This window comes from Lampris incognitus, chromosome 7, assembly GCF_029633865.1.
Source record: "Lampris incognitus isolate fLamInc1 chromosome 7, fLamInc1.hap2, whole genome shotgun sequence".
In the NCBI taxonomy this organism is placed as follows: domain Eukaryota; kingdom Metazoa; phylum Chordata; class Actinopteri; order Lampriformes; family Lampridae; genus Lampris; species Lampris incognitus.
The window spans coordinates 55,592,723-55,617,902 of NC_079217.1; the positions used below are offsets into that span (position 1 = coordinate 55,592,723).

Here is a 25,180-nt window from a genome sequence, read left to right on the forward strand (position 1 = left end):
ACTTCTCCCTCTCTGATGGAGGCCATGGGAGCGCCAGAAGAAAGAGCCAGGTGGCTCTCTGACTCAAGTCTCAGAGTCAAACACTGTCTGGGCTGTGATGATGGGTAGCCAGAAGGAGTATGGGAAAAGGGGTGTGTGTGTGTGTGTGTCGGGGATCCTGATAGAGAGAGAGAGAGAGAGAGAGAGAGAGAGAGAGAGACTCAATCCACATTGTAGTCCTTTATTTCTTAGTTGCTCCTCCCACAGTATTGAATCGAAATGCATAACAGTTACATTGTAGAAAGCATTAAAACAAAGTACCTCAACTTGCTGATTACTTTTAAAATCGATTATAAACAAAACAACAATGACAAAAACAAACAAAAAAACATTAACAACGAAAAACAAAAACAAATGAAAGTCTGTTATTTATCATAGATTTGGCACAAGGGATTAACATGAACGGAACTTCACACAAGCTTGCAGACAACTGTAGAAAATGTCAGATACAGGATCTTATCAGACCAATCATGCGATATGAAGAAATTATACCTGGCTTTTTTTTTTAAATTCTTTCATTCTTTATAATGTTTTTCATTTTTTACAATTGACTCATTAAATTGTCATAGAAAAAACCCCTAAGTAATATCTATTCCTTGACCAGTTTCATTAGAAGAATAAAGAGTGAATGGTATGTTTAATACTATCTGGCACTCAGACGTAATCTACAAACCCCACTGAATTCTGGGATAGGCCCGGCGAGGAATCTCCCCTTCACCTCGGCTAAGAGCAGTGCTATTCAGTAAACAAACTACAGTTTTGCCAAGAAATAAATACAATTCTCAACATACAACAGCAAATAACAACAACAACACCAAAAATTTTTTAAAAAAAAATAAAAATAAAATAAAATTATGATTGTCTAAAAATGAAAGACACACGAGCATGGGGTAGCTAACAACTAGCATTCAGGCTATTTAGTGGTATTGTTGACTGACTAGGATGGATTCAAAATGTTTCGGAGAGACATATGTATGCCCTTTACAGAACAACAATCAACTTCAGCACTTGCTACTTATCTCAGTAAAAAAAAAAAAGACAAAACAACATGGTGTTTTCTTTTCTTCCACTAAAAAGACAATCTATTTATATCCTTTCACAGATAGCGCAGGTGGGCAGGATGAAGTGCAGTTGAGAACAGTTGGTAGACACTTGTGTACAGTGCTGTGATTGTGCAGACATACGCAGCTATGCAGATGCAGATGGGAAACTGGAAGGTTTCACTTTTACAATTGTGTTTTTTTTTTTTTTTTGTTCGTCAATCATCAGCGATGTTCTCATTGTGGCGCTTTTTTTGTTTTTGTTTTTTTGCGCTGTCTTCACGTGGAGAGGGGTTTCATCTGAAACCAGCTTGCTAGGGAACCCTGCCCCATTGTTTTTATCATCAAGTACGTGTTTTATGAGAAACACCTGTATATCTCCAGGGGTTAAAGAGATTGTGTGTAATACGTTTCAAAGATATTCCTTGTCCAATGAGAAGGACTCTGGCACAGCTGGGGTTTTACCCTTTAAATGAGGTGAAACATAGGCTGAAACTGTCTGTCTTTGAGACGCAAACCGATTTCAGTGTTTCAGCTTCAAACGTTCTCTCTGCTTTGTTTATGTGCTGGGTAACAAATGCAAACTAGCAATGAAAAATCAGCACGTCTATCTTCTCTGTCCACCAGCTGCCTTTGCTGTGCAAAACAGAAATTCAGCAGAATAAATACAGCTATTATTACTTTAGCATTATTATTTTCACCATAATCATCATCATCATCATCATAACTATCATCTTGGCTGACAATGTAATTAATCTTTAATTACATTAATTAATTTTTAAGGTCACAGGAGGACGTTTTGCTCTATATCTGTTTGAGGGTTTCTGGGGCAGGAGCTGTATGGACAGTGACCCTGCTTTGTGTGTAAGGCGTTGTGCTCAGCAGTCAGATGGGCCATGGTTCTGCTCAGCAGTCAGTCTATGGACGGTCAGGGCAGAGGTCCGGGGGGCCCCGTGGATGGTCCTGTGATGGGCCCCCAGTGCCAAAGGTCAGAGTCAGGGGCTGAGGGGTGAAAGGGCGAAGGTTGAAGGGTGTCATCATACATGGCTGAGGGACTGGATGGCACTGGACTCTGCGGCAGCACATGCCAAACTATGCCACATGGTGGCAGGCGTGTGGGAGGCTGGGTGGAGGGAGTCCTTGTCGGCTAGTGACAGCATCATGGCGTACGCCTAGGTAAGAGAAAAGGAAAGGTTAAACTCAACCATACTTGATGTAAAATGGTATGTATATTAAGTGAATATGATGACGTGAAGTACATAATTATAAACTCTGCCAATCTCGCTTTATCAGACATGCCGATAAAAAAAACACACACAAACACTTGTTTTTCTATACTTGTGAGGACCCTCATTGACTACGTTCATTCTCTAGCCGCTAACCTTAACCATCAGAACTGCATGCTTAATCTTAACCCCTACCCTAACCTCAACCTAATCCTGATTCGAATCTTAATACTAAACCCAAATTCTAACCATAAAATAGACCCTTAAAGAAGTGAGGACCGGCCAAAATATCTTTGCTATGCAAAATGTCCTCACTCCTGTGGTTTAAGGCTCAAATTGGTTCTTACAAATGTAGCTGAACAAACAGACCCACACGCACGCATAAACTTAAATGTTTCTTCAGCAATACCTGGGACTTTGATTTCCTGTACAATGGCTGTTTGACTGCCTCAGCCAGAGACGGGGAACTAAAAGCTCCCCCCTCTTCATCTCCATCTCCGTCACTCAGTTCACTCTCCTCCATCTTATGCATCTCTGAGAAGTGACGGATATGATCAAGGGCTGAGTAGCCTCTCTGATCTTCCTCAGCTTCATACCTAGAGACAATGAAAATAGCTCAAAACTAATTTCAAGACATTACGCTTATTTTGAAGTTTTGTATTTGGTCTATAGAGCACAAAATCAGCACTTAATTTATCCAGCAACAAATAAAGAATCGCAGATAATCTCAGAATTTCTATTGTTAGTGCACTTGTGCTCTGCTCTTACCTCCTTGGAGAAGTTTTACAGTTGAGGTTCATGTCCATGTCGTCTTGTATAACATCATCGTCGAGGTTGCTGGGAAGAACGTCACCCTCTGGTTTCTCCGAGGTGTTGCTAGGCTCCTCTCCTTCCTCCTCATCAGCACCAAGCTCCTCTACTTCTTCATCCTCCAGGTCACGCGACCCTCGGCTAGTCATCAGTGGCTTTTCCTCTTCAAATTGACCGCCATTCAACCTGTACACAAAAAAATAAAGTAACATTTTTGATAAAATATTAAATCCAAGGTGGCGATTGGGGAGGATGTACAGTAAAGGATATGACACCCTCAATTTTACCTGTGCAATTCCTTAATGCAACCCTCCTAATTATAGGAGAAAAAAAACCTAGGTGACACCGTTTAACACCATGGAAGTTAGCAAAAAGATATAATTTTAAGAATGATTATCTATTTTTTTTAATTTCCCCATGTACAAAAGACCCAAAACTATCACTACAACCAGACAGTTAAATCACAATAACCAGATTATTAATACAGGGTCCAGTGACTTCTGATCAGTATAAGTGGTTGATCACAATAACTGTGATCACTGTAAATAGTTTCCACTGTATAGCTAATGTAATAGGAGGGAATATGCAAATGGCTAGCAAACGTATATACTCCTATTTACACCCTGGGCTGGAATGTGTGCTTCTTTCCTCCATTATTTTCTTGAGAATCTCTTCTCCGTCAAGAAGGATCTCTCTTAGGGAGAGCAGCAGAAAGGAAGAAAAGAAGAATAGAGAGGGTAAATGGATAGATAGAAAGAAAAAAGAGAGATTGAGATCTCTCTTTTTTCTCTCTGGTATGTAACGGGACATGGCAGCTGGATTTGAGAGGAGCTGGAATCCCGTTTGTCATCGCAGCTCTGGGGCCTCTGGGCACGGCAGCACTTGGTTGATCACTGCAGCACTTAGCTGGAGTGCCGTGCCTCTCTCCTTGTTTATTTTCCCTACTATCTTGTATTCATCTAATAGGCAAAATATTTAGCTGACAGCCCCATTTGGTGGGAGAGTTATGAGAGCATTGCCAACCAGCCCATTTCCCCTGTCCCTGCGGAGTGAGGAAGGGCCAGCTATCCAAACTGCCTGGCTCTTAATCTGCCCCACTGTCTCAACGCCACAGGAAACCACCATTTGGTAAATCATCTGGAACCACATTAAGACTGATTCACTAATTACACTCTGAGACGTCTTTCGTCAGCTCCCAAAAATGCCATTGCCTAGCACAAAGCGTCAAGAGACAGATGGACGGGAAGACGTGGACAGGGAGACGGAGACAGATAGTTAGGGAAAGTTTAAAAACACCCCTAATGAATTCATCTCATAGGTGCTTGTAAACAGGATATGATGTGTTTGAAAGGGAAACGCTGAAGTTCTAGCCACTTGAGAAGGAGAGAAAGGGGGTGGGGGATAATTGCAGACTATATTTTAGCACAATACAGAATCTCCATCATCTCTCCTCTTTTATCAGCAGTCGATAATAGCATGCTTTGGACCAAGTTTAAAAGCTCCTCCTGGGAGAGAGTGCTGGGGGCTGACAAGGTGGTAGTCATGCTGCGTTGAGATTCGCGGGGCTGAATAAAGGAAGAGAGAAGCACCGGGAGAGCTAGAGAGAGCACTGTGATTAAGAAAACAGATTCGCTAATTACACTTTCAAACGTGGTAATTTGCTGAGGATAAAGTATCTATCAAAAGTACTAAGGAGTGCAGCACTTTGAAAGGAAACACGGACCGACCCTTTGACCCCACCCTCTACCCTCTTCCTGTCGGCAGACATGTTGGTTCCAGATGTGCTGGGCAGGCGGCTGCAAGTCCCCCTCCCGCTCTCCTCCCCATCCCTCTGACACTGCACTGCCTGGCCCCGCTCTCACCGGCCTTCTGTGCAATCGCATACTAAACCCGGGAGATCTTTATCTGGCCTTACAATCTACCATGTGATCAAGCCTAAGTTAGGCATGTGAAAACAAACCTACAGACCTGAGCAGAACCCTTAACTGTTATCCAGCTGGATCACAGTTCCAGGAATTTATTTGCATAATTGTCAGATGTAATTGTATGTGCAGAGATGGGTCTGTGCACATACTCGGCTCAGAGTCAGTAGTTATGAAGCACTCGGGCATGTTCCCAAATGTTGTGATTATGATAAAGGTCTGCACCAATGACTGCCCTGCAGTCACTGCTCTCCAAATCTAAATAACTAACGCCGAATGCTGGTCTGCACTAGAAAAAACCTAATAATGAAGAAAGTGTGGCTGGGTGGTATGTAGCATAATCAAACTAAGAAACAGCATGGATTTCACTTCAGGGATAACTACTGCTTTTTTTCAGCTGACTCATTAAACGTTTCACCTAATTTCCCCAGTAGATGAGGAAAATAAGACAGTGGTTATAGTTTGAAATGGGTGTTGAATTTCTACAATGTCCAGCATAGTGTGAGAGGGTTCTGACCCTGACATACTTATGGCTATTGTGGAAAGGTGGTCAATGAGAGTCAATAAAAGGTGGTATTCCCTTGTTTTTTGTCTGTAATCATCTTCCTTTTTAGCTTTCAATCCTGAGGATCTGTTGGGGAAAGCCAGCAAGTAGTGTAGTTTGCATATATATATATATATATATATATATATATATATATATATATAAATATAAACTGTGCTTACCCTTCTTCAGAGGGATCAGGTGATGTCTGGTTCTGCCCTGTGTTGCCAATAAAATTTCGTATTTCATTGAAGTAGGAGTCCTCTTTGTCATCCAAAATGGCGCTGCCGCTGTCCAGTTCAGATTGCGGGGAGGACATTGCAGTGCCTGCAGAGATGAAACCGTTTTACCTTGAATTTTAGTAAGTTTTACTAATTTTTCTGGTATTTCATGTTTTTCATATTTCTTTAGCAAGAGTAAAACCTATGATATAAGTACTTGGTATGTAGCTTAACCCTCACAGCCCTGTGGTGGGGATGTGCCCACATGGGAAATGTGTTGATGTGAAAAAAGGCTTCTTCTTTAATTGTTTACAATTAAAAGGTAATGTTGACATCACTGAGAGAGTGCGTGCTTTAGGGCTTAAAGTGGCAGGTGAAAAAAAATGGAATAACCTGGCAAAAATGTGTCGTTGTTGACGATAATGACATACAGTTACTCATAACCATTCAAAAAAAGCTAATCAACTGTGTATGACCAGGAACCGTTGCATGTGTTTTCTGCACGTTAAAGTGTTAGGTCATACTTAGACAGTGTCACCATCTGCAGAATCGTATACAATACGAGGCCGAAGCTGGACAGTATGACAGATCATTTCTGTAATATTTGATTAGCGTGGTCATCATGCCTGAACAACTGAATTGTCTCCTCTGAGACCTGTTGCACTGGGCTGTCAGCTGGGTGGGGATAGGTGGGATGCTGAGGAGAATTTACAGCTGAAATTTAGGGAGGCTGAAAATTCATGTTGCGTGCACAGCACATAAATGTATAATCTTAAGTCGACCAGTGCTCTGTGGACCACTAAACCGCAAAGGAAAATGCTCCAAGAGTATTAAATTATTCACTGATAACATCATTGTTGCTTACACATGGTTGAAATCAGTAGATTTTCACATTTTCAAACCATTCTCTGAACTCTTTTTGTCCATTATCTTGATGAATCCCTGCACAGCAACTGTGTATTTTGCGAATGTTCAAGGCTACTTTGCAGTTCACACCTGAGAGGTTGCCGTTCTCATGCTTCTTTAGGTGGCGGTCCAGGTTGGTCTGCTGGCCGAAGCAGCGGTCACACAGATGACACTTGAAGGGCTTCTCCTTGTTGTGGATATTGCGAATGTGGCGCTGCAGGTTGGAGGATATGCTGAAGGAACGGTCACAGTACTTACACCTGCAGGAAGGAGTAAAATAGAGTTGGCTTTGAACATTAAACTTTTTTTTAAGCTCATGACAAAATCAGAATGACAAAAGCAGCAAAAGACACACAAGCTGATAGTCATTAGCAGCACTGCCCATGATAATGAATCATCAATCAACATGTGCAACAACATGTGATTTGTTTCGAGGTAATGGGTGAATAATGCGTTATACACACACACACACACACACACACACACACACACACACACACACACACACACACTCTCTCTCTCGCTCTCTTAGTCCCACCATCACAGACATGATGGAGGAGCCTGTTCAAGGTGAAACAGCTCTGCCTCTTATCTCCAGCCAATGCAATAAAACTGCATTCTTCTCTCACAAAATAAGCACGCAACAGATTTGGTTCTGGCCCTCTGAAATTAGAGGCCCTTGCCAAGTTTCTTCATGCAAAATTATACGAGAAGATTACATCTTTTCTTCTGCTAGAATTAGCTTGCTCGATTGGCTGTCCCTCAGGAACCCCACGGTTATCTCCACAAAAAAATTACAATAAACAGCAGTGATCTTTAATGGCATGCCAGCGTGTGGAGTGCGGTCTATCAGACTGGGTCAGTGGAAGCCTGGGTCTGTCTCTCCATCTTCCCTGTGGTCGATTGGCCTCTCTTAAGCTTTCGAGCCAAAATTCCACTACCATGGTTACTACAGGACCTAGCCGTCCCAGACGGGGCTTATCATTACACGCATGTACTTAATGTTTAAAGATACACTTTTTATTTGCTTACTTCCCTGCTCCTACACAGCACTTCAACCCTGGGAGGAACTGGCACATTGTGCAAAACGGCTGCAAGATGGATGCTGATATGTGGCTGTTTAACAATGGCCACTGCACTTCATACCCCTCAGACGCCCACATACATAACAAAGTAACTGATAACCTTTTGTAAGCTGTGCTTGAAAAAAGTAGTCATTGCTCTCCCACCCAGCTCCAGTCTAGCCTCATGCACACAAGAGGAATGACCACAGCTGCCAGTCCTGGAAATCTGCCCGTGTGCCTCATCACCCCAATTTTTCACCATACTTCCTCCCCATTTCTCTGCTTCCCTTACCAACTCAACTTCAAACCCCCCTCCTGTCACCCGAGTGAAGACCACCATTTTTCATCGGGGAAATTATTTAGCAGTGGGATAATTGCTCTCGGCTTTTATGGCAGAGGAAAACATACATAAACTTTGTTCTTAACTGCAGACAAGAATTCCCTGGGAAAGCATCCACACACTGAGTGCAGTGCTGCTGCTAACGAATGAGCTGTGTCTATGTGTCTGCTGCACTGTCTGTCTGACGGCGAGCATGCCGTGTGAAACGCCGTGTTTCCCGATGCATGTGTGGGGTGCTGAAGACTTTTTAAAAGTGTTTGACGTTGTGTGCTATAAATCTCACCAACATGTGTTGTGGTAAAGCGTTTCCATGTTATTACTCTGTATTATGCGTGTTCTTGGGAATGAGACTGAGGGGTAGTAATAAGGAAGGGAGAGAAAGAGGCTTATGTCCTGACTAGCCACTCCAAGACAGCAAAGCTCAGTAACCTCACTTTAAGGCCCACGCTAATGTTAAATACACAGACATATTACTACATTAACACACAGGTACAGATCCAACTGAGACTTTCTGTTCATGCATCACTGACTTATGCCAACTCTGCTACCTTATAATGCATGTTTCTGTGCCTGTGTGTGTACGCACGTGCATATGTGTGTATGCGTATGTATGCGTGTATGCGTGTGTGTGTGTGCCTGTGTGCATAACTACAGCCTCACCTATATGGTTGTTCTCCTGTATGGGTTCTGAGGTGGCGGGTCAGGTTTGCAGAGCGTGGGAATATTTTACCGCAGTACCTGTGGAAGACAAAATAAACGGTTCTTCAGAACACAATTTACAAGCAATAAATTTCATGCTTAATCACACCCAAGCACATCGCTGAAGGAGACCTAATGCTTCAAACGAGTGGAAGCGTTGTATTATAAACTGTACATTTACATGAATATGTGCAGTATTTAGACGGCTGCGGTGCAGAGATATGAACACACACACATGCATGCACACAAAGAAATACACACAAACAGAAAGGGCTGGATCAAAGCACATCTTATTAATCTGCTAATCGGCGATACCTCCTCGTGTACACAGTGTGATGGACAGAAGGGGGGTAATCGCTGGTTATATACCGCTCACAGTGCACCACAAGGACATCCCTTCAGCCATGACTTTGAAACTAAAGTGTTTATCTCAGCCGACACTGGACTTAGGGACAACACAGTCATTCAGCTACCACTTGGTAACAAATGACCACAAATCCTTTCAGTAAACGCAACATTAAATCCAATTTCAGTGCAGACCAAACACACTGCAGAGTAAAATGTTCGGGAAATAGCACTACACTGCAAAGCTCAACGTCATGGAGGCAGTTAAGAAATAAGGTGTGCTGACACAATGATGTCAGAAGGCCCGGGTGGGAATAGGTTGCCGTAGTCACCTGCAGGTGTAGCGCTCCTTGCCCTTGCGGAGCAGCGTGTCCGGCAGGGCCGATGGTGGGGCTCTGAAGTCAAACATGGAGGGGACGGCTCGAAGCAGGTCGCCTGACTCGGGCTTTAGTGAGCCAAATGTCTCAAGCTTCTCTGCCATGTTCTCGATGGCCGACATCTACAGAGAGAAAAAATGGCATAAATCCCCGAGGCGTTACTACTCATGTCAGAAACACATTAAAGCTCACTTAATATTGTGAAGTCAATTGAGGCTCAGCAGTGGTACAGCTGAAAAAGCTTATTTTGGGTTCTTTTACTTTTTTCTTTTTTCTTTTTTTTGATCAAGATGCATTAAAATTTAAAATATGCTCGCAATTCGGACAACTTATATGCTCTGAAAACAAGAGTACAGGTGCCAATGTTTAACATAGTCTATATTTATTACCCCACTAGAACTGCATTAAAGACCTACATAAAATAAATTACCACTTTGTTACGTAATATTATGTATTAACAATTGACTGCAGATTTGCTCATAAACCACTTTATGAATGAGTCTGGTTACTTGCCTTGCAAAACAGGCATCAAACCAGGTAAAAAAATGAATGAATGCATTTTCATCGTGATGTTCATCAGTGATCAATGAATTACAAGGTCAATGCCCCCAACACATGTTCATGCCAAATTACTTTTACTGTGATCGGTATTCTTTAAATCCAAACCAAATATGCTCTTTGGTGTAAAGAAAGTGAGATGGTTTCTATGTTGAATTTAGCAATCTCTCTCTCTCCCGTTTTCATTTTTTCTCTCTCGCACACCCATGTAAATACATACCCACACACATTATGCAGCTACAGACTCATACTATTCGCAGATGCAAAGGCACAGGAATGAGGGCCGCAGCCAGTCTACTAATGATGCTGAACATTTGCTTTCATCACACACCCTCCAAGGACAGAGGAGATACATGTACTTGTCACACAGGCTGTGTGTTTGTTTGTGTGCTGTGTGTGTGTGTGTGTTTGTTTGTGCGCTCTGTGTCTGTGTATGTGTTGCATGTGTGTGTGTGTGTGTGAATGAGAGAATACGTATGTACTGCATGGTGGCAATAGTTGATTAATTGACAACAATATATGTAAAAGAGAGCGTGTGTTTGTTTGTGTGTGCTGCATGTGTGTGTGTGAATGAGAGAATACGTATGTACTGCATGGTGGCAATAGTTGATTAATTGCCAACAATATATGTAAAAGAGTGTGTGTGTGTGTGCTGCATGTGTGTGTGTGAATGAGAGGATACGTATGTACTGCATGGTGGCAATAGTTGATTAATTGCCAACAATATATGTAAAAGAGTGTGTGTGTGTGTGTGTGTGTGTGTGTGTATGAGACAGAAAGAGAGAGGGAGAGGAATATGTGTTTGTAATGTGTGTGAAGTGTACCTGTGCTTACAGTTATATGTGCGTGTGATGTGTGTGTGTATATGTGTTTGCATGTGCAAAGTGCACGTATGAGTGTGCGCGCTCACGCGTGTGTGTATGTACATTGTGTGTGCACTGTGGGGCAGAGGAGTGATTCATGTCCAATGCCGGGCTGTAAACCATTCTGTGCACAATGCGAGCAGACAGCACATTCGTCAATATGAAAGATGTTGACATTACTGATCAAGGGCCAGACACGGGTAATAATGATATCGCTGTGCTGAGAGGGGCGGGATGGGGGAGGGATGAGGGGGCAGGAGGAGAGGAAGTGAAGGAGGAGGAGGGGGCTGGTCCCCATAGGCTACAGGGCCTGTCAGCCCATCTCACACACAGGAGACTTTTTCTTTCAGAGGCCACACAAATTTGCATTATTTTGCGTGTATTGAATTTTCAGCCTGTTTCTTATTCTTATTTCAATAAGGCAGCAAATCAATGGTGATTTCTGGTCGTCCACCAGAGCCCTCCTACTCTGACATTCCATCTCCCTCTCTCCCTCGCCGTCACTCTCGGGCATCACGCCAAGATAGAGAATGGAAGATAGAGAGGGTGAGAGAGAGGGAGTGAGAGAGAGAATGGGAGCAAAAAGTGCAGGTGATAAACAAATAGAGGATGGCAGAGAAAGACAGAAGAGTAACAGAAGGGATAAATATAGGCAGACTAGGAGAGGTGAAACAAGATTAAAAAACTAACAAAAAAGAAAGAAAACACTCAAACAAAGAGAGGCTGATGGAGGATGAAGGAGTTGGGTGTTAGGACCATCTGATTGGGAGTGACGGCAGAGTGTAAAGTTCCTGCCACAGCCGTCGACGTTCCCACTGAGGGAGGATGTGAAGTGTCAGGTCCGTTTCATTATGAATATGCCGGTGCTGCATGCCATGAATCAAATGTGCGAGAGAGAGATGGAGAGAGAGGGGGGGGGGGATGTGAAAAGCTTTCAAATTTCTTTTGAGCGTGGGTGCTCGGTGAGAGAGCGTAACTCCTGCGCCCTGCAGCTGTGGCTGATATGGAGCCTGTCTGTCCAGATAGTTGTGGAGCTGTTAAAGCCAGTTACATCCACTGAGGACGATGCTGCCACCTGCTGCCACCAGCCCAGCCCTGATCCTGCACCTTCATCCCAACAGCTAAAGGCTGGGCCAGATAACAGTGCAGGACTACTACCTTTTATCTATATTTGTCGGATTGTTATTATAGAATGACTGAGTCCTGCTGAGATAAACAAGTCACTAGTACAAGAAGTATGTGTTTCTTGGACAGTGCCCTGCAAATACAAGTCCGTCACATTTTGAAACGGTTTGTCTAAAAGTGTGTTTAAAGACAAAACTCTGTTTGTGTCTTCAGACTGACTTTACCTTTGTAACCTGTACAAGTGCGGTATTTTTCAAGATTTATATGCAAAGTAATCTGATTACATCAGTAAAGAAAATCGCTACATTAAATTACTGATTGGTGAGGAATTTTCCAAACAGCAGTTATTAGTCTTAAATTATATTTCTGGGCTGGAATAATCTAGAGCTTTGAACCAAATTCATCAGGTTCATTTGGCCAGTGTTTGACATATCTCTGTGTTAAATGTCCAATTTGGTGGAAGATGATGTGAGGAGGATAAAACCCTGCACATTTTGCTCAAAAGGGACTTTTTGAAAGCCTTGTTCTTTTTTTCTTTCTTTTTTTTAAATACCCGATTTCTCTCCAAGACCTCTAACTCCCGGTCCTTTCCTCCGGGCACAATGTGTGTGTTTCTGTGAACTTGCTTGTTGCTGTAGTGTCTCTCTGGGACCGGCTGTTGATTGGCTATCTTCAGATGTCAGTGATGCTGAGAACGGCTTAATTAGCAAGATGCATTCTCGATTGTTGATCTTTATCAGGAACCAGATGTCTACGGGGAGGAACTCGCCCCCCTCATCCCCCAGCCACGTCCCAAAGAGACTGTTACCCTGCCGCTCGTTTAAAGGAGCCCCCGAGCCGCCACCCGCCCCCCTGCCTTATACTCACCCCCACCCCCCCACCCCGTGTCCCTGGCGTAGCTTCATTCTACAAATAAGCAGACACAAATACAGAACTATGAGATGGGCTGGATGCAGCTCCACTGGAAATCCCCACTCCAACCCTTTCATATTAGGGCGTGTGGGGAGTCCATCTGAATGTATGTGGGATGTAAACAGATCTAAAAGGGAAGAGGTCCTCCAACTTCTGTTAATTTGAGGTGGCAATTGGCAGCAAGTGAGGCACGATGCTATTCTTGGAAAAACTATAAATATATATTTATAAACGCATACATGATGGTGTACGTTTGTCCGGTGGAAGTCATGTGAAAGCAGGGTGATGTTCATTGAAAAATGTCCATGCAGAGGTGTTGCAGCACGTTCTGTTTGGTGGAAAGCACAGACACAGGGCAGTACTGTAGTTTTACTGTAGTTTTAAAGAGGAACTTACCCAAGTTCTCTGATCTGGCATACGAAACTGAGGGGCAGGACAGAAGGAAAAGAGAGAGCAGTCAGAACCAGTAAGTGGTGCATGAATCAACAGTTTTGATTGGACACATATGAGTATAGTAGGGGCGGTGGGCTGCAGCGTGATTAAAATTGAACGAGTTATGGGCAGTCCATCTGCAGAGTTTTGCCAATGGGTTAACGGGAGCTCTTACAGTTCCCAACAGTTCCTGTTGTTCGATAAGCTCATTTTACCACGCTGCAAATATAATCGCAGTATGCAGAGTCTTAGCCAGTGCTGCGATGAAATTTATTTCCAGGAAATGGGGGAGGGGGGGGATCTGAATCACTGAAAGTTTAGAAATTTCAGACCCCTAAGTGTAAGTGAGTCAGGTGACTGAAAACAAAACCACTCAAAAGTATACAGAAGGGCCCCTTGCCTGGCCTGGATTAGACCTAGTCTGGTCTGGTTTTTCTGGAAATGATTTGTGTGTCCAGACATCATAAAGTCATAAAGATGGCCTAAGCACTCTGTTAGCGTTTCTACTGATAGGACACCTCATTAAGGCGTGTGGAATGGCCATGTGGCTGCTGCAGGCCGGGCTGACTGGACCGTACAGCAGTCTGGACAGGGGACATAAATCAGACAAATGAAACAGCCTGTAAAAACCAGACCTGAAACGGCCAGTAAAAGAAAAAGAAAAAAAAAAGTCATATGCCTGAGAAAGCAGTGTTTTCACTTTTCGACGGACCGTTCTCGCCCTACAAAGGGTGAGTGAATAAATGCACGTCAATGCAATACGTCAAAGACAGGCACATACATGCATGTCTACACAAGCAGATACAAACACACACACACACACACACACACACACACACACACACACACACACACACACACACACACACACACACACACACACACACACACACACGATTGAAATACTGGCTAGAGGACTTGAGGGCAGAAAACTGTGCTTTAAGAGCATATCATTTTTTATATTGTAATGAAAGACATGTTATGTGAAGACGTGTCACTGTGTGCCCTTTCCTTCTTCCACATCTGCTTCAGATAGCTGAGAACAGGCTTAACAGGCTGTAGCTTGGACAAGGCTGGAACCTTATTCTAATTGCCATTAACGTAGACCAGTCAGCCCGAACAGGCATTTTCGTGACGGCTTTTACTCCACACTGCTGACAAGATTTTTAGATTTAATGATATAACAATGCCCTCTTTGGCATATCGGGAGATGACAAACATTCAAAAATTGTGATGGATTAGAAGTCGGCTTGTAGAAAATGAACACGATCACTGCTGGTACAGTTTGGGTACAATAACAATCTGAACTTGTGATTTGGAAGTTAACCTCGCACAGATTTAAAGTCTTCTACTACCAGTTCATCTCAGATCAGGGATTCAACATCATATCATGAGCGGTGGGCGATAAAGCTGGACAGTTGATGGGGTGGCCAGTCATAATTTACCCTAAAACTTATCATTGACAAGTTGGGGGTTTTAATCATTTCTGTAGTCAAGAGTAAAGCTACCCCATTTACTACCCCAAATGCCCCCCTAACAGAGAAGTTCTCGGTGAAGCAAAAACACACCACACTTACCTGCGGGTGGAAGAGGAAGCCTGGAGCTGGTCGCATGTACTTGTCTTTCAGAGCCTCAAACGGATCGCTCATCTTCCGCTTCTCAACCCTGCTGATAGTACAATTCTATCAGCTCTTTACACACACCCAGCAGCCATCAGCACTAGCACACAGTACTATTCAGGGAACTACTACAGAACCGTGTGTCAGAGCAATAACATTATTTACTGAGCATCACCTCATGTTCAACAATACTTCTTTTGCAAGAAAATATTTAAAGAGGACAACAAAAAAAACTGTAATTATTAACACTTTTTGTTGTTCCCCGAAAAAATAAAAACTCTAAAATGGGTCATCAACAGATTAAATGTGTTGCAGTGGAAACTGTTTATAACGATTGCATCCATCCAGCTAACAGTCAATCAATTTAAGCAAAGTCAAGGTTTTTATTTTACTGGATTTATTTGACTGAGAGACAGTAGCCTATTGTCTGCTATTTTACTAACAAAATGTCAGCTGCTTCAAATGCTTCAAACAGGAATTTAAATATAGTCTATAAGTGACAGTATTATCACTTAGCATTGCCTAAAGTACATTTTTGATAACAGTAGGCTGAGGCCTGGAAATGAAAGTAGGCCTATGCCACTTTAGCCTATCTGGAGGCAGATCTTTGGATTTTTGGAGTGGAGGTAGCTCCATTAAGTATCATGGCAAGAAGCAGTAGAATAATTGAACATTTTAACATTGATCACAACAATGATCCTGACAAATGATCAGTTTAAGTGGTCTGTGTGTTCACAATAAGCAGATTTTTCAAACAGTGTCAGTACAGGAATGAACTTTTGCTCTGCATAAGCAGTTGATCACTATAAATGTGATCACTATAAGCAGTGTCCACTGTTTGTGCAATGGGAAGTGTAGAACTGGGGATCACAGTACCTGTAGATTGGGTCCATAAAAAACGGAGTGGGTCTGGCATGCTGTAGAGAGGCATCAGCTTTGGGTATCTCCACCATTGTCTTCTCCTCTCCATACCCTAAGTTCTTCTTCGTCTCTTCCTCCCTGGCATGACTGCCACGGCCCCTGGTCCCCATGCTCAGGTCGAGAGGCTGGTCCTGATTGGTGGAATGGGAAGCCTCTGGTTTGGAGGGGGCAAAGGGAGCAGGCTTTTCCTCCTTTCGCTTGGTGGTGAGGTCAAAGGGCGACTCAGATGATGATCTAACCTGGGTCTTCTTTGCATCATCCGTTGGCGACTTTGGCTCCCCCTTTGGGGCTGGGGGTCGGAGCTCCCTGTCTGGGAAAGGGTAGACAGGAGGAGAGAAGGCTGGAAAAAAAGGCAATGGGAACATTGAGGGATAGGGCAGCGAGCCGACCTTCTTGTCCTGTAGGCCAACCAACCCTGTGGAGCCAAAGTACTTCTCGGCGATGGAGGCAATGGCCTTGATAGAGTCATTGACAGCCCCCGACACAGCCGTGTGCTCGTCCAGCGAGGGGGGAAAGAGGGCAGGGCCCGGGAAGTCTTTGGTAGCACTGCTGCCCGACAGGGTGGGACTCTGGGGGCCTCCTTCACTGGCCTTCCTCTTAGGGCCCTTGCCGTTTTCACAGCCAGCCGCCCCCCGCTCCCTCTCACTGTCCAGGTCACTCTCCAGCTCGGAGCCCGATGTGCTCTCCAGGTCACTACCGCTGGGCGTGCTGACGTCATCTAGGTCGCTGCTCTCCGACTGATCGCTGAGCTTGTTTCGCTGCTTGGTGGAAGATGAGGAGCTCTGGTTGGTGACTTTTGTCCCAGGTATCTGGTTGCCAAGTGAGCCTCCATCCTTCTGGAGAGATTTGAGGAGTTCCCGGGCCTCCTGGGCCCCGGGGCTTGGTGGCAGCAATGGGCTCTTATTCAATTCTGTGCCAGGAACAGCAGCAGCACCCGGTGCTGGCCGTCTAACAGGGGATGTGGTGGCAGGGATGAGGGGGGGACGGTGATAGAGTCCCGAGGGGAACAAGCCAGGGAAGCTGAAGGGAAATGCTGGGGCGGCAGGAAAGGTCAACCCACTGTGGGGGCGATTGGCCCCAAAGTAATCAGCCAGGCCAGCACTACTGTGGCCCATCGCCGCTAGTGCCGACTTGTCCATGCCAGGGGTCCCGGGCAGGGGTAAACCCTGGGCAAACAACCCCCCTGCCGTGAAATGATTTTTCCCTTCACAGAAACGACGGTGTTTGTTGAGGGAGGAGGTGGTGCTGAACATCTGGCCACAGTCCTTGCACTTGATCTGCGTGCGGCAGTCAGCGTGCATGCGCTTGTGACGGCACAGGTTAGAGAACTGGGTGTAGGACTTGTGACACACCTCACCTGCAGGAGACAAGGAGACAGACACAGAACGTGTAAGTATACAACAGACAGTACAAATATACACACACACACACACACACACACACACACATTACATTACACTGTAGTGCATCTTTTCTTAATCTAGGGATGGGCTTCTGGCTGACTGAAGCTAACACAGAGGAAATACAGAATGAATGATAAGCTAGTTTTCCCATCACTCCTCTGACAATGCTTTTTCCAGTACGTAAAAAAGAGAGAGATGAGGCTCGAGATCCTGGCATTGTCAGGGGGGCTGTTTGTCTGATGGTGTGAGTCAGCGTCTGCCACCCATCACCTGCACATCAAACTAAAGTCCCAGGCATATCCAGCCCTATTGTGCTCTCAGGGTCGCTCCCAGGGAGTCCATAAACAATCACAGTGACACACACTCAGAGACATGCATTTAAATAGTATTCACATGACAGAGACACAGGGACGCATGGACACTGACACACACACGGATACACACACACACACACACACACACACACACACACACACACACACACACACACACACACACACACACACACACACACAGTACAATGGCTCTATTTTAAGTTTGTAAAGGAAGCAGAGTTGAATGAATCCTATCCTGCAGGTCCGGTTCCCAGGGACAGGTCTCACGTCCTCTACTGCCCCTCTCTCTCCCCCCTCACCCTCACTCCCTCTTTGCCTCTCTTGCTCTCTTGTTGCCCCTTCAGTCTGCTCACCTTGTCTCTATTGCCCTGTCCCTGTCATCCTCTCCTCTCAGTCAAACCATTTATACCTGTCAGTCTCTGTCTGACCCTGGGGATGCACAGAGATGACACCCTGCTGCGGGACAAAATCGTACTATCCAACACTATCTTCTGCCATTATGAGTCTGTCAACGTAGGAGCTGAATGACTTGTTGTCCCAGATGCTTTTTGTTCTGTAATTGGGATAAGAATGTGTGTAATAACATGGCAGATGATGTCGACTATCACCACTAATAAAATAATACAGCTCCGGCCAAGCTACAGCTTTAGCCCTTATTTAAGCAGGACTGAACACCTGATCACACCGGGACACACAGATCAGACAGATCCAAATACTGAGGAATCAAGTTTTGCCCACGCCGCTTTTCAGTCTTCAGAAAAACTTTACTGGGAAACGGTTATGCTTGCAGTGCTCTATAGCTTGGATGCCTTCCAGCCAGAGGGTGGAGATGGGGCAGGGTTAAAAAGGGCACAAAAACAATATGTGGAACCAATATAAATAACGGGCATCCTCAGCTTATGTGGGTATGTGATCTTATAAAGTTCAATTTTTATAAACAAAGCTCAAAAGTCGCATTTTTATTTGTTTTTGTTTTTTTATTAGAGATTAAAATCACCTTGATGCGGTGTGTAACTTGCTGTCGACTGGATTGTACCATCAGATTTGATCAAACTAGTAATATAGAAAAAATAAACTTGAATAAATGTAAAAATTCTCTGGTTTTCTACATTGTGTTTAAAGTGTAGGAAAGTGAAATGGACCTGTTTGAGCTGAAATTGTATAAACTGAAAATAAGTATTTGTTAGTGTGTTTGTTGTACTCTCTTTACGCATGCACGTATTTGTTCATCCGTCGGTATGTATGCATGTGAGTGCAAGTGTGTACGCATCTCATCCTGCTGCTATTATATGTGTGAGTTCCTGTGTGTGTGGTCATGTGTGTCTGTCTAGCTAGTGGAGTTGGTGTGGGTACGACCAAACGTTCTGGGCAAACTAGCAGATAAAACGCAGTGATATGAATCACACACTTGTGATATTTACAGACTAATAACACGTACGGGACACATGGGGTGTGAGAGAAATGGGCCACTATATATGTGTATTGTGTCAGTCCTCTGTAAACTGAAACTAAATATTATAAACACATTCCTGAGAGGAGAGCAGCTGCAAGGTAGTGTGCAGATAAATGTTAACAACCCAAGCCTGAGTGCCTCACATTCACAAGGAAGGTCCACACACACACACACACACACACACCCACACACAAATACAGACATGGCAAGCATAGTCACGGCTACACAGAGGACAACACAGTCCAAAACACGCAACACACCATTCAAGAGCCACTCGCGCGAACAAACAATTCGGACACACACATGGTTTTTCCTGGGCAGCTGTCTTTTTCACACAGCCATTAGTTGTTTTTAAACCTGCATATTTCCTGCTGATTACAGCAAATGGACTGTTATTCGGAGGAGCAGTCAACAGAGGGATGTACATGTGGTTGCTATTTGTCTGGAATGGTGCATGTGGTGGAGGGAGAAAGGGGAATCGGGGGAGTCAGGGGTCTACAATGGGACACAGCCATTTTGGCCTGTGTTCGTGTGCCCATGTTAGTGTGTGTGTGTGTGTGTGTGTGGTTGTGTGTGTGTGTGTGTGTGTGTGTGTGTGTGTGAACTGGAGCGAAAGACAGAGAAGAAACTGTGTGTTTGTGCATATACGTTTGTGACCCTGCCTTTTCGTGCCTCTGTGTCTGTATGACAGTGAGAGAGAGAGCAAGAGAGCGAGAGAGTTTATGGGGGGTTAACGAGCTCTCTCTCTTTGGGACAAAGGGTGAAGGTCAGACTGCTTTAGGGGAAGAGATGTGATCTTTGGTGTGAGGAGGTGAAAGTGTGAAAGGTCATGATGTGTGGTAATGCATGCAGAATTTAGCATTTACTGACACAGACAGATGGACAGGCCGCCAGACTGACAGACGGACAGAAATGGAGAGTGAGAAGGAAGGGGAAAGGTTGAAGGTAGGAGCATCGGTAGGTCAGGCTGGGTCAGCAGGGTGTCCATGCTATGGGCAGCAGTCAGGTTAGGATAAGATAAAGTGAGCAGAATCAGGCTCTGCTTTAAAGACGATTAACACAATGTCAGCTTCATGTTTGACGTGGAGCATCACCCTACAATTCCTGGCTTAATAAAAAAGGCATTGCCATAATAAACAGAGATACATAATCTCCCCTATGTAATTCCTGTGGAACAAAGACATGTTACATGATTGATTTTTACAAAAACACTATGAAACATAACTTTTTTTCACTAAAAACATAGCATTGTAACGGCATATTTCATATTAATGATAATCAACACAATGAAAATTAACACATTAATAATATGCAATCTCAGTAAACCTGCTATATTTATCTTAATCTGGCAAATATATTTTGACATATTTGTATTTTTTCAAAGGCAATACATTGACAGGTAAATTAAATTATATTGTCATTCAACGCTGTAGGCGGTTGTCATGCCCAGTAAAGTATTGCCAAAATACGTCATGATGCTACCGCTGCTGGGTACCCACATGACAAGAATACTTGTCACATAATCTTAATGTGTGTGGGTTCCACAATGAGACTAACTTCACTCTATTTGTTTCCTGAGCTGAGACAATTTCACACCCTTGATTCTAGGAGAAAATGTGGAGGAAGCGTGCAGACTTACATAGGTAGGGTCTGAGTGACTTACATATGAAGGGCTTGACACTGCTGTGGATATGCTTGTGCTGCTTGAGGCCTGAAGATGTGGCGAATGTCTTGCCGCAGTCGGGACAGGCGTGGGCCCGAGCCCCGACGTGCTGTGAGCGGATGTGCCTCTGCAGGTTACTGGGGTCTGTGAACACCTGCTGGGGGAAGGAAGCACACGTACACACAGGGAGTTACTATCTGCACCTATGGACACACCTAGGGGATCCAAAAAAACATCATATGATACAGAGAGAGACATACACACACACATAAGGTATACATGAGAACATTATAACCATATCAACCTTCACGAGTGAACGATTAAACACACACTCACACAAACACACACAAGTGAAAATTTGTGACATCTAGTTGGATTCAATTCCCAGACTCAAATCCTGACTGTAAACTAACCCCAACCCATCGAGGTATGCCAAGCCTCAGTACATACCCTGACTTTAACCTTCACCTAATGCCAGCACCGACTCTCACCCCACCCAGAACCTGAAAATGACAACTCAATAAGTGTACATTCTGAAATGCTTCCCTAGTCTTTGTCTTAATCAAACACACACACACACACACACACACACACACACACACACACACACACACATACACAGGCAGACACTCATACCCACACGCTCACAGGTGCAAACACATGCCTACACACAAAAAAAGAAAACTGCAGTCATCCGCCAGAGAGTAACACCCCCAGAAAAAGTCATCACTTTACCTTTGAGCAGTTTTCACATTCATAGTGCTTGCCACTGTCGTGGGACATTTGATGTCTGATCAGGTTAGACTTCCAGTTAAAGGCCTTGGGACACTGGTCACACTTATATTCCCTCTCTTCTGAGTGGGACAGTGCGTGGGCCTCGAGACTGAGAAGAACAGACAAAGGCCAGTGATGACACTGCTCATTTATCAGCCAATTCAAAATATTCCTCTTATGCGACATATGGACTTCACATGAGAGACCGTTGAAACCCAGAAATGTAGGGCTATTGTGACTGGCTGATGATTTATATGTACTCTGCTTTGCAAGTCTTGTATGTCTGTCATCTGCAGCATGTACATTTCAATACCAATGTCAAAGTTACACATCAAACGCCACACACTATTAGCTTCTTTGGCAGTAATACTTTTGGTGTTACCACATATTTCTACTCAGTGCAGCTCAGTATTAGAAATACAACTCATTTGCACTGAACCCTAAATTCCTTTCAATCCTCGAATTTGAGTTGGTGGCTGAGAACATTGTCTGTGTGCCTACCTCTGGACATCGGGGAAGACCTGGTCACATTCCTTACAGTCATGAGGACCATGGGACATATGAAGGGCATGCAGGTCATGGGGTTCCTGGGCCTCCAGGTCACTGTCCCCTCCTGTGTGATGATTGACACATGTGGAAGAAAACCAGGTTAAAGAACTTGTTTCAAGCAGGCTATATGATTTAGGCTATAGTGTTTATTTTATAACTGTTCTGCTTTTGTGCCCAACTACTCCTTGAATATCAAGTATCCTATTTCCAGCAGATTCCTTTCCAATTCAAGTGTCACAGTATACATTACACACGACAAACAAGTATTGCAAAATCTAAAAGACCTGCAGGAAACCATTTCACTATGACAGCAAGATATGGTGTGTTTGTACTGCTGAAAGCCCCAATCAAATACAGCATATTCCTATACACCTTACACTGTCACAGAACATGCTGCATTTCTAATACGTAGGTTTCTTGAACATCAGATTATTCAATTCCTCCAGCTATCAGCCCTGATGTGTATTGTTTCCATCCTCAGTGGTTTTAACTGGATGCTAATATATCAGAAATAGCAGACATCCTTTGGTGGACAAAAGTGCCTTATCTCACCACATCATGTGTTTATTTCCAGTACGAGCGGCCCCTGAGAGGGGCAAACCCATTACTCTGGCAGTTTCAGTGCCACGCTTGACCCATTCAGCCACACACCTTTTTGGTCATTCCTTACTACAGACTATTTAAAATGCCATTAAAATGATATTAAAAAAATATTTTAACCTGGGTTGAGGAAGGAGGAGGGGGGCATCCCACATGGTTGCTTCTGGTGGTCCAGCAGCTGGGTGCGGGACTCAAAGTGCTGGTCGCAGTCCTCACAGCGGTACTGTCTCTCCTCTGCATGGTGGGAGGGAGGAAACATTTACATGATGTGTGTGAAGCAAAGAAAACTGCATGTGTCGCAAGGAGGCAAGGGGATGTGTGCATGTCTGCATTTGGGTGACTGCTGTATGAGAGAGGAGTATAAATTACCATGTGCACATGCACATTCGCTTGTGTATCTGTGGGTGCATGCATTGTGGGTGCATGCATTTATGTGTGTGTGTGTGTGTGTGTGTGTGTGTGTGTGTGTGTGTGTGTGTGTGTGTGTGTGTGTGTGTGTGTGTGTGTGTGTGTGTGTGTGTGTGTGGTGCTAACCGTGAATATCAGGAGCCATGGTGTCACATGAATACTCTTCAGCCTTCATGAACAGTAGCAGTTCTTCGCCGGGGTAAATCTCTCTGGTGACTTTGTAGAAAATCTGCAACACACAAACACACACACATTTAAATCTAAATGTAAGCAAGGAATTAACCAAATTGTGAAGATAAAACCAGTAACTATGATTATTTTTCCAGTTAATTATTTCTGGCATTATGTGAATACTTGTGCAGTTTTTATGGTTTCTACATGACAGGCAGCTTGAAGTGGTTATCTATCTATAATAATCTAACTATATGAGCTTATCTAGTACGCCTCCACTGACCTCTTATAAAAGGGCTCTTCAAGCAGTCTTGTAAATATAAACTTGGCTTGTAAATCAGACGAGGTAGCAAGAGGTACTTGTTGTTGCACAATTACAAAGGGTGTCGTACACACACACACACACACACACACACACACACACACACACACTAAGGATTCTCCGGCAAAAACTGAAGTAAGGGGCAGTGACATGTTGGAGGGCTGGGTATTAACTGCAGGGTGTAACTGTGTCATGACTGGTGTCATCAAGCGACATGTAGTGTTTCAGTGATAAAGGAACGCCATGGGGTCAGTTCATCACAGCCACCACTAGGCATGCAGCTGGCGTTTGTAGAAGTGAATGCAAGGTAGCGACATGCAGGGGTTGGTGGCTTATAATATTGTGAACCCACAAGACAAGCTCCAGGCGTGTTTGGCCAATCGTTAAGAAAAGTGTGAATGTTTTGCATCACTGTTTTATGCCACTAGGAGGCGCCGTGCAGTATGCTGGAAGAGTCACGTGTGCAAAAAACAAAACAAAAAAAAGGCAAAACACGTAAGCTGAAATCAACATCCGCAGACAAGATGGTGGAAAGTGACCTGGGAGTGTGAATCTTTAGCACAAGAAAACTGGGTAATAAAATGGCTGATGTAACGGTCTGCAATCACATTGCTCCAGGTATGCGGTGCCGATGTGACGTCAGAGTATTTGCGCAAGCGATCCGGGGGATTTCTCTCATTGGTTGAAAAAAGATCCTCAATGGCAGCGGCCATGAAATCGTTAATCCTGCTTAAAAACAGACTTTTGGAGACGGACGTCTTAGTTGCATGGGGATATTGCTCGCACACATTGATAGATAGTTTATGTCATGATCTGTCTCCCCAACTGTATTTTTAACCACGACTTTACTTATCCTTTAAAAGAAACCCTAGAAACTATTCCGTCGTTCCATCGTTTCCATAGTCATGATGTGAACGTTTCCCTGAACTGAGAAAATGGAATCGTTAATAACAATGTGACTGTATGATAATAATGTGAATAATAATGTGACTGTGTGATAATATGAATGTGTGATAATAATGTGAATGTGTGATTATAATGTGAATGTGTGATAATAATGTTAAATAGTAATGTGAATGTGTGATAATGTGAAATAATAATGTATGATTATAATGTGAATGTGTGATAATAATGTGAAATAATAATGTGAATGTGTGATAATAATGTGAAATAATAATATGAATGTGTGATAATGTGAATGTGTGATAATGTGAAATAATAATGTGAATGCGTGATAATAATAATGTGTGATAATGTGCGATAATAATGTGAATGTGTGATTATATGAATGTGTGATGATAATGTGAATGTGTGATAATAATGTGAAATAATAATGTGAATGTGTGATAATAATTTGAATGTATGATAATAATTTGAAAGTGTGAAAATAATGTGAATAATAATGTGAATGTGTGATAATGTGAATGTGTGATAATGTGAATAATAATGCGAATGTGTGATAATGTGAATGTGTGATAATAATGTGAACAATAATGTGAACGTGTGATAATGTGAATGTGTTAATAATGTGAATGTGTG

The 25,180-nt window shown here is 43.6% G+C and overlaps 1 protein-coding gene across 3 annotated transcripts in view; it reads right to left on the reverse strand.

The window, feature by feature from the left end:
* Positions 1 to 204: 204 nt before the first annotated feature.
* The window catches only part of mecom (MDS1 and EVI1 complex locus), a 112,788-nt gene continuing 87,812 nt past the window's right edge, over positions 205 to 25,180 (reverse strand). For 2 of the 3 annotated variants that reach the window (XM_056283055.1, XM_056283054.1), the window contains 15 exons: positions 23,275 to 23,377; positions 22,861 to 22,974; positions 22,093 to 22,204; positions 21,553 to 21,700; positions 20,794 to 20,974; positions 15,919 to 17,320; positions 15,001 to 15,088; positions 13,388 to 13,414; positions 9,489 to 9,655; positions 8,773 to 8,850; positions 6,799 to 6,968; positions 5,764 to 5,908; positions 3,074 to 3,301; positions 2,715 to 2,901; positions 205 to 2,251 (listed from right to left, as the gene is read on the reverse strand). In XM_056283055.1, the coding sequence (XP_056139030.1) occupies positions 2,117 to 2,251; positions 2,715 to 2,901; positions 3,074 to 3,301; positions 5,764 to 5,908; positions 6,799 to 6,968; positions 8,773 to 8,850; positions 9,489 to 9,655; positions 13,388 to 13,414; positions 15,001 to 15,088; positions 15,919 to 17,320; positions 20,794 to 20,974; positions 21,553 to 21,700; positions 22,093 to 22,204; positions 22,861 to 22,974; positions 23,275 to 23,323 (3,231 nt within the window). In that variant the 5' untranslated portion in view covers positions 23,324 to 23,377 and the 3' untranslated portion in view covers positions 205 to 2,116. The remainder of the gene's footprint in view (positions 2,252 to 2,714; positions 2,902 to 3,073; positions 3,302 to 5,763; positions 5,909 to 6,798; positions 6,969 to 8,772; positions 8,851 to 9,488; positions 9,656 to 13,387; positions 13,415 to 15,000; positions 15,089 to 15,918; positions 17,321 to 20,793; positions 20,975 to 21,552; positions 21,701 to 22,092; positions 22,205 to 22,860; positions 22,975 to 23,274; positions 23,378 to 25,180) is intronic. The other variant, XM_056283056.1, reaches the window with a different exon arrangement.